This window comes from Cervus elaphus, chromosome 5, assembly GCF_910594005.1.
Source record: "Cervus elaphus chromosome 5, mCerEla1.1, whole genome shotgun sequence".
NCBI classification, from domain to species: domain Eukaryota; kingdom Metazoa; phylum Chordata; class Mammalia; order Artiodactyla; family Cervidae; genus Cervus; species Cervus elaphus.
This window is the reverse complement of record NC_057819.1, coordinates 45,752,749-45,762,785: the sequence shown is the minus strand read 5'-3', so window position 1 is coordinate 45,762,785 and position 10,037 is coordinate 45,752,749. Positions and strand designations below refer to the sequence as shown.

The 10,037-nt window shown below is 29.6% G+C and overlaps 1 protein-coding gene across 1 annotated transcript in view; it reads right to left on the bottom strand.

The window, feature by feature from the left end:
* Positions 1–1,768: 1,768 nt before the first annotated feature.
* PCDH10 (protocadherin 10) overlaps positions 1,769–10,037 on the bottom strand; it is a 42,711-nt gene continuing 34,442 nt past the window's right edge. Inside the window, exon 5 of the mRNA XM_043902423.1 lies at positions 1,769–3,235. Within this exon, the coding sequence (XP_043758358.1) occupies positions 3,216–3,235 (20 nt within the window). The 3' untranslated portion in view covers positions 1,769–3,215. The remainder of the gene's footprint in view (positions 3,236–10,037) is intronic.

The following is a 10,037-nucleotide window of genomic DNA, read 5'->3' as shown; positions in this document are numbered from 1 at the left end:
AACAGGAGAAAAAATAATTAAAATATTTAAATCTACTGTAGCACTTAATTTGCAATGTTTGATAAAGGCATTGCATTTAATATCTTCATAAAATAAATATACATATTTCCTTAGTATTTACTAAGATAGATGATATGCTTGTAATGATATAAACGCCTTATATCTGTAAGGTAATTGTGATGCAATATTTAAATATCTGATTTAAAATGATTTCACAAAATTAAGTTCACAAGTTAAAAATTGGAATTTTACATATGGATGAAATATTTCTAAAAATTGTCATTTGACATACCTTTGAAACATCAAGACACTGTTTCCACAGGAAAATATTAACTTTTTACTACTCTAAAACTAACCATGTTAACAAGGAGTAAATGTCATGATTATTCTTTTCTGAAATAATTCATTGATGGAATATTGTCTAATGATTTGGATATTGTTTTGCATTGATATGTATAAAATTATGGAAGGTTGGATATAAGGATAACTAGATTAAGTAGAAAACTTATTCTAAATTTTCTTTTCATACAAACCTAGTAAATGTTCATTTGGAAAACTTCATTATTGATTGGTTGAATCTTTCCATCTTAAAATCCCCCTCACTGGTAGCTAACATTTTGGCCAATTTAATAAGGTCATATGCTTACTGTGTTGTAACTTCTGATTTATGCTGGTTGCAATAAATAGATTAATAACTAATTACTTAATATTTCATGTTTAAATCATTCTAGTTGTATCACAGATTAGGCAAAAAAATTGTTATTTTTGAAGATCATAAAATTTAAGAACTAAAATGCAAATTAGTATGTGTTTGCTACAATATATTACAAAAATAGGCAAATATATGATATGAGAAGTTGATTCAAGGGGGATTATATTCAATGATATGAAAGACTAAACAATTAAATAAATTTTTGGTCAGATGAATTAGTATAACTCTTAGAGTATAACTTATTTTCAATGCATGTAATAAGTCTGATGGACGTGGGTTTCCCCCCATATTTATAAAATTGTGAATGAAATGTTTTAATTAAAGCAGAGTGATTCAACAAGAAAATAATTTTCTTGTTTAAAAAGCAGTTACAATGAACAGACATTTTTTCCAGTTAAATTATTTAAAAACATATAGTTTCTTACTAAAACAGTCTATCATCTAAAATATTAATGTAGTAATGCAAAAGTTGTGAGAAAATTTTACTGCTGCCTCTAGTGAATGTGTGTGCTCTTTGTGTCATATGTGATGGATTAGCTTCAAATATTTTTAAAAGGTCCCCAAAAGCTACAGATTATTTTGTTACATAAATTGGTTGGGATTGTGACATACTAATATCTATTTTGATAGGACAAATAAGTGATACCAAGATATCACTCAAATAAACACAGCAATGACCTAGGAATATATATGCATATTTATATGCATTTTAATTGTTAAATCTAGGAAAATATTCCCATTCAAATGACATAAAATTAGGTGGAAGACATTTGTTATGTATCAAGTTTAGTCTGTTCTTTAATAACAGTCTGGCTCAAACTATCGTTGAACATGCGATCAGTTAAAATTAAGGAAAATATTTCAAAATCAGTCTGCAATTTGGGTTGGGAAAGTACTTAGATATAATGTTGAAGGAGTCTTTTAGAGAGGAACTGTGACAAAGCTGGTTTTTGCTTAGAAGATTATCTCACATCTTCTGATTTTCCCTTTCTTATTTGTACTTTAACAAGCAATAAACAGCAGCATAATAAAAGGAATATATGTAAAAGAGGAAAATGCAGATTACTAAATTTAATAATCAACTTGTTGACATAAACATAAAAGGAGAACTTCACTTTTCAAGGCTGACTCATGAAGAATTTTCTCTTTAATAAAATGATGACTACATTTAAACTATAATTCTCACACGTAAGACAATACTGAAACAGTAATGTACCATGTTTCTATCTCCAAATTTATTTGTTTTAAATTTAGAGATCCTTTATATCTTATAGTTATTCTTTACCAGTTTAGGTATTTATGTATCTCTATATATTCATATAGAGTTATAGATTTTATATGTGTAGCGTGTGTTATTAGAAGTCATGAAACTATGCAAAACTATGTAAAATAAAATTCTGTGTGAGTTGTATGATTGAGGACTTCATTTAAAATAGTAATTTTCAGCTATATATTTTACACCACAAAATGTACAGACACCAGTGCTTTTTTTTTTTTTTGCTAACAACAAATACAGGTAAAGGTATAGATTCTTTATAAAAGCTTTAAATGATTCTAAATTCAAAGCCATAGAAGTAGAATTGAGATTATGTAGATTGTTAGATATTTTGAGAATACATGTTCAGTGTTCTTTTGATAACATCGACAGCTATATCTTTGGCATTGAAAATTCAGTACGAGTTCTTGACAAAATTTGTAGCTTGGAGCTTCATTTTTTTAAACAAGGAAAAACAGGGTTGAAAAAGATATGAAAACTGGGAGGAAACTATAAATGATTTTCTTTTCCTTCGTATGTTTATCTTTGGGACCCTGAATTACCTTTTATTTTATTATATGATGTGGATTGTATGAATCCATTTAAAAACCAACTGAGTTGTACCACATTTTAGGAAAATTATATAATATAATATATATATTTTATATTTATTTAGAAGCTTTGAAATAGTACAGTAAACACTTTGCAACACGGTGTATAAACTACAGAATGTCTTTGATATTTTGTGGGTCTTCAGAATACATTTTTTATAACCCACAGGTGAGAAGAACATAATCACAATCTCTTGTAAAGTTGGAATAGCTTGGGGAACACTTGATCACACAAAAATAATATAAAACAGTCAAGTTTAAAACAGTGATATTGCATTTATAATGCACAAATTTCCTTTATCTTTATGACTGGCTTCTCGTGGTGAATATAAACATCTAAAGGGCTCAGTGACATTTGGAGAGAGAAAGATATATAGTGCTGTAAACAGGCACACACTGATCGGAGAGGCAAAATCAGTTGCCTAAAGTTTCTATAGTTCTGCACATTTCAACTCATTTCTCAGGCCTGCTGAGAGCAATTAGGTCCTATAATTGGCCATGATACTCTGTCGGCAACCTAATACTCAGTTATACACAACTAACTGGATGGCCAAGATAAATGAAGTTGAAAAGTTGATGCTTTTGTTGGTCGACTTTGTGCAAATCATGCTGCTTCAGGTAAGTCCTGTAGAATTGACTAGCATATCCTTTTCCGTGCTGTGAAAAAGAAAAGAAAAATACTCTAAGAAAAACAGCCTGACTTTTGGTGGTTAGAATTGCACAGTATTGTAAAAGAAACAAATACGGTAAGAAACAAGTTGTATCCCTGTAAAAGACCCCTGTGATGGCAAAATATTTCCGTGTCCGTTTGGCTTCTAATAGTCATAGTCATTCTGCTGTTTGACTTTCTGAAAATGACAATTTTGACATTTATACAAATTGGTTTTGCAAGGGAAATGTGAGCTTTAAATACCAACCCCCAATTATGTTATTAACTTTTTAAGGTTATGTACAAAACAATTCCCACTTCACTATCTATGTCCAGTCAGAATAGAGGAAAAATTTGTAGTCCTTACATTTCCAGAATAAGTCTTCAGGATATCGATGAATAACTAGATATATATTTAACTTAATAAGCTCTATATTTCATATACTAAATCTACAAATAATAAGAGAAAACTATACCAGGAAGTGTATATGTAGTTAAAAATTAAAGGATGATTCACATTTTTAAGGTTTGTTTTGTTTAATTTTTTAGAATTATGTAAAGATCAAATCTTTTTATGGGCTATAATTTTTTAAGGTAAATTTATACCCTCAAAGGAATCAGTTTTCTCCTGAAGTGGGAAAAAGTGAAGGGGAGAAAAAGATATTATTGAATGTACTATTGAGTTTTGAAGCAGAATATCCAGATTCAATCATGTAGATTTATGATTTTAAGTTTTTATTTATAAAAAATAAAGGCTATTTCTTCCCAGTTATTCATTATCTTTGTAATATTTGACCTCGATCACAATGAGAAGAGAAACTATGTCTTTTAGCTCAGTATCTGGCACGTAAGATATATAATAAAAATGTGCTAAAAATCAAGATAGTTCAATCATGATTAAAAAACACATGTATGTGTTTCTCGTGAGAAATTAAGAGCTATGCTAAATAGCATAACTGAATTGTTTCAATCTGGTGAATAGTTATATTTTTACTGTTTCTTACAAGCGTAAGAACACGCTGAGGAGTTCAATTCCTCTTGTACAGTATTTCTACTCATTTCAAGTAGATTTTCAAGTTATATGTTATACTTAATTTATTTTTGCTATCTCATTTATTTCTCCTCAAAAACTCAGTTCCTGACCAGATCATCAAGCATTTCTTCATTTGTTGACCTTTTAGAAAAGACACATCAAATAAAATTGTAAAAATCAAGTACCACTACTGACAAAAAGGAAAGTGAAAACAAATATATACTTATTCTGTGTAGTAACTGGTATTGAAAATAATCAAATGTATTTTATAATATATAACATCATGAATTATAAAATGAGTTAGCTGTAACAGGGGACCACATGGTAGGTATTATAACTTACCTGGTCATAATGCTACACATAGTACTAAAGCAAATAGAAACTTGGCTCGTTTCAAAAAATCAAATCCTACTTTTCCATATGCCCTTGCGTTCAAATTCTCTGCTTCATGATAAAATTAATAAATATGAATGAATGCTTTATTTTGTATATATCAATCAAGATTTAAAATTCTCCAGGAAATTAAAATATTGAGCCATCACAGAAACTTGGGTTTATAAAATGAATTAGAACATATAGTTGTTGTGATCAAATAACTTATTGCCTAAACTGAACAACTGTGTGGCTGAAAGGTAGCACTATTAATAAGTACACAAGACATACTCTTGCACTTTTCCGACAACCCAGAATATACCATCATCTTACAAATAATATAATTTTTTTTTCCAAATAAGTTGGAGATATTACTAACAGGTTGAAGTTTTTTCTTAAACAGTATAAATAAGAAACTATTGATTTATACGAACCATCATTCTACTAAGTTCAAAACCAAAAGAAACTCAGGAATAACCTATTTCAACCTATAAACCAACACTTTATGTGAAAAAAAATGAATTATACTGAAAATCTGCATCTTAGTATAAATACAGAAATTGGTGAACCTAACACAGGTTTAAATCAGTAAAATATTTCTAATTAGGTTAAAAGATCACTTATGAACAAAGCTATTAGCATAGATATTATATGTTTATTTGATTTAATTAGAGTACCAAAAGAAATAGTGTTATGAAAATAGTTCACAGTTATAATTAATATCTGAAATATAAACAAAAGCTTAAGTGTTAAAAGGTTTATTTTATTGTTGCTTAGGGTTACATGTGTGCTGCTTTTATTTAAAGTGCACCTATTCCAGTAGTGCTCTGGATAATATAAACCACCTTTCATTAAATTTACTTTTTCCCACCTATGTGTTAATTCAGGAATGCAAATGTGAATTAGACAAGTGTAAGGACTGAGGTTAATGGTCAGAAGAAATTAGAATGGAGAGGGAAGATTTCTTTTACTTCAAAAGTTAATTTCCTAAATGTTAAGGATTGCTAGACAAGCTAGAGAAAATAAAAAGTTTTATTTACTAAAGTTACAGTTATATACATTTTGTTTCAAAACTTTTAAGAAGTTTGAATACTGAATAATGATTTTTCTTTAGGTGCTGTATGGATTAAGGTTGAACAAGCAGCACACAATAAAAAAGAAAAATCAATCTTTTTACATTTTAGGCTCTGTACCAAGGACAGTTGTTCCATAGTATTAACTATTATGTCAATGCATTTGTTGCATTTCAGGCTAGAGACTATGGGTCAAATACATTGAATCTCTATGCTTTCTGATGTATTCTATATATATTTTGGAATTATCAAAGCATAGTTGAAGAATTTCTGCTTTTTCTTTTCATTTCACAAATACATTTTTCCGTAGCTGTTCATTAGCATTTGTGGGGATTTAATCACTTGATATGAATGAAATATTTTACTTTCAGTCAAATCAAAAGTAATAGGAAAAAGATGATTGCCATTCCTCCTCAATTCATTCACTGCATTTATTCTTCATAATGAGTCATAAAAATGTTACATTTAAGACGGCTGTTTTACGGTCTTAACTACATATGAAAAATTACTATTAATGTAGAAGAGATTCAAATACCCACCTTCTCATAATTTAGCATATATGTATGTGTATATTTACCAAGTATATATGTATATTTTAGCATATATGTACAATTTTAATGAAAGTTCCATGATGCAAATTTTTTCTTATATTGGAGAATCATGTTGTTGCCTTTGGTAATTTATAATGTATGATATTAAACTGTTGGACACTTAAAAATTCTAATGACTTAAGAAGAATGATTGTAAATATGTATGTTGCAAAAATAATTGAAAAAATCACTAGTAGTATTCTATTAATTCAGCATACTATCATTTAATAATAATCTGGTGAAAAATAATTTTGTATGATATATTAAAATGACAATTTAATCATTTGGATAGTCACATTCCTCTGCTTGCATAGCAAGAAGCGTAATACCCTTTATACTTTATGACAATGTAGATCACAGAAGCTAAAGCAATAAATAAAGCTTATGAAGTGATCTAATCTATTTCTGCCACTGGAAGAAAGAACAGCCTTCAAATATCCCACATGATTGAGACTCTCCACTACAGTGAAAAACTTCTAGAAGCGGAGATCAGTAAGCGACTTGGGAGGTCATTCAAATGTTTCATGAGTCTCACGGTCAGGACACTTCTTTATGTATAAAGTCAACCTAGCATACAAGAGTTTAAGCCCGTTACCCCTTGTAGGAGTCTGAAACACCTGCTCTCTGTTCCCTGTGTGAAAGCCTATCATAAACTGAAAGAGCATTTAAAAGCAAGCCCCCATTAGAGATCTTTCCAGCTGAATAATCAGTTCTTTTAACTTTCCTCTGTCTCATTCTCAAACCATTTTTGAAGAGAATCTTCAAAAATGTCTCTAAAGAATTTTTTTTTCTCTTTAACCCTGAAGTTCTGAAATGAGCATAGTTGCATTAACTATTAAAAGTTGCTGCTTTGTTTTTTATCTTCCCACTTGAACACTTACATTTGCTTTTCTTTTTCAATATAGTTGCATATTGTTCATATTATGTTTCCCCCTCTCAAAAATTGCAAAAATATTTTAAATTAGATATGTATATAATTAAAACCATTACATGCTATGCTTTATTATGAATTATAAAGACCAAAAGCCTTCTGTTAGTATAATATAGATTGTTTTTCTAACTACAGTAGCTCAGAGCAATGTAATCTTGAGTTCTTATATTTATTTCATATTGTTCACACCACCCTCATGTTAAATTTCTTTTTTCCTTTCATCAAACAATACACCTCTTTATTCTACTTTGACAGAGTTAAGAGATCATAGAATACATCTAGAAAGAGTTCATTTGGAGAAGGTGATTTCCACCTATAAACCTGATTAATCTTTTAGAATGGAAACTGAAATAAATGACTCAAAAAAGCCTTCAGAACATTCATATAAGAAATATGTCATACAACCATGTTTTTTATTTTTAGTTTAATCTATATAGGCATGCAATGCTTACAATATACTTTGTAGTTATTAAATATCTATTAAATTAAAAAATAAAGCCAAGGGTATTTTAAGAGATAAGATATCGGCAACTGTAGATTTGTGGATTACAAATGTACATCAATAAATGAGTAAAATGAATCATTTCTAAAATAAGAGATAAACATTGACACTTTAGGTCTAGCAACTCTGACACCCCTAAATAGTCACCATCTTACCTAAGAATCTAGTTACCAATACATTTATTTTTTAGTTATGATGTAGACTGTATATCAATTTAAGGTTAGAAAATAAAAATAAATTGGACATCATTTGCTTATTAAGAATGGTTTGTGCAAAGATGGAATTAATTTCATAAACTGGAAGTTACCCTTGGGATGAAGCTGAGTTCATGCACTATGCAAAGTCCTGAATTTACTACCTGTGAAAATTTCAGAATTTAGTATTGCTTGGAACTTATTTTTAAAGCCTGTTTTGTTGTTAATTAAAAGGTTTAATAGCCTTGAAAATACGGGCTTCTATTTGTCTACAAGCACAGTGCAAAAGTATGAGAGAATACCATTACCTTCATATAGCTTTGAGGAAGAGACTCTCCAGAAACACCATGAATTTCTTCTTGATAGAGGATCCACAGGCTTCTAGAAATTTCAACATACTTGTGTGTATTTGTGTATATGTGATGTGTATGTGTATGTACACTTCAAAACTATATTCTTATTAAAGGTGATGCTGGTACTGTTGCTAAGTTGTATCCTACTCTTTGAGACCCCAGGGACTGTAGCCTGCCAGACGGCTCTGTCCACGGTATTTCCCAGGCAAGAATATAGGAGTGGGTTGCCATTTCCTGCTCCAAGGGATCATCCCGACCCAGGGATCAAACCTGAGTCTTCTGTTTGGTAGGTGGATTTTTTACCACTGAACCACCTGGGAAGCCTACTAAGGCAATAAGGTATTTCATCAAGAAATATCTATTCTATAGGTTACTGCAACTTTGTCAACTATCATTAATACTTTTAACAGGGTAGGTGTAATTATAGTAACTCAATTTTGTTTTGTTTAAAAATCTTTGTCTTGAATTAATTATGCTAACTAGGAGTGTTTTTAAATCTACAAGAAAAAAATATTGATAGTAATTAACTCCTTTAATTAGACAATATACTTTATCATTATTTGAATTGATTTAAGCAAGATATTTAAAACATGGTAATCATCTAGACACAAAAGTTATCAATATTTTAAATATCTTTTTTAAACATTAAAGAATTAAACTTTGACATTAAAATATATGGTTAAAAATTTTACCATAATGATGTACTTGCATAAAATTTTATAGATTTGATGGATGTGTTACAAACTTATCTAAAAATGTCAGAAATTATGCCTCATAAGCTTAATGAATACTCCCTGATGAGGAAAAAATAAGACATGACCCTACCCAGAAATCTTTGGCCACCACCTCTTTGACAAACAAAACCCCCTTGCCTCAATGGTATCTCACAATCAAGTCTGAAGACTGAATTATTTTTTAAATCTTTGAAGCTATATAGGAACATATTTAGGAAATGAAACTCTAATGTTTTCATGTTCGTAATGTCATTGAAAAAATCTCTGGAAAACTTTACCACAATGTACTAAGACATAGAAACTATGATTTGTTCCATGACTATTTGAAAATTATATCCTTTACCTGGCAATAAAGAAATACTGTGAATTTTTTTGTGAAGACAATCCACTCAATTTCTTTAATAATGGCAAAGGATCTTTCATTTAACTTAGACAAATACCATTATCATGTGTATATAAATTCTAGCAAGATATTCATATGCTTCTTTAAAGAATAAATGGTTCATTTTTTTTTTCTTTGAAAATTATGGAGTTGATAATATTTACTGACATTTCAAGTAGTTTTCTTCAAAACAACATTATAGGGAGATCAAATTAGTTACTTCCCTGTGAAGCTGAAATAACATTAATTTTCCAAGCAAAAGTTTGGAAAATTCATGCATGTCATTAGTCGCTCCTCTAAGAATAGGGATGTTATACCTGTATAGGCTTATTTACAACAACCAACATCACTGTATCACAATATTAAACCAACCATTAGTGACATGCACAACTTCATCTTCTATGTGAAAACCAAGCAGAAGTTCCAGCAGTGAAAGATGGGGAAATTTTAAGAATAAATATACAAGATCTTCATTTTAGAAATATATAGCCATGTATCCAATTTATTAACGGCTAATAGCCTACTTAAACAGGGATAAGATTTCAAAATAATTTAACGCTTTAGATGGCTAAGCTATGAAAATAAGTGGAAAATCTTCTGGGCTGGTAAATAAAATATTATACTAATAGCATGACTTTTACAGGGT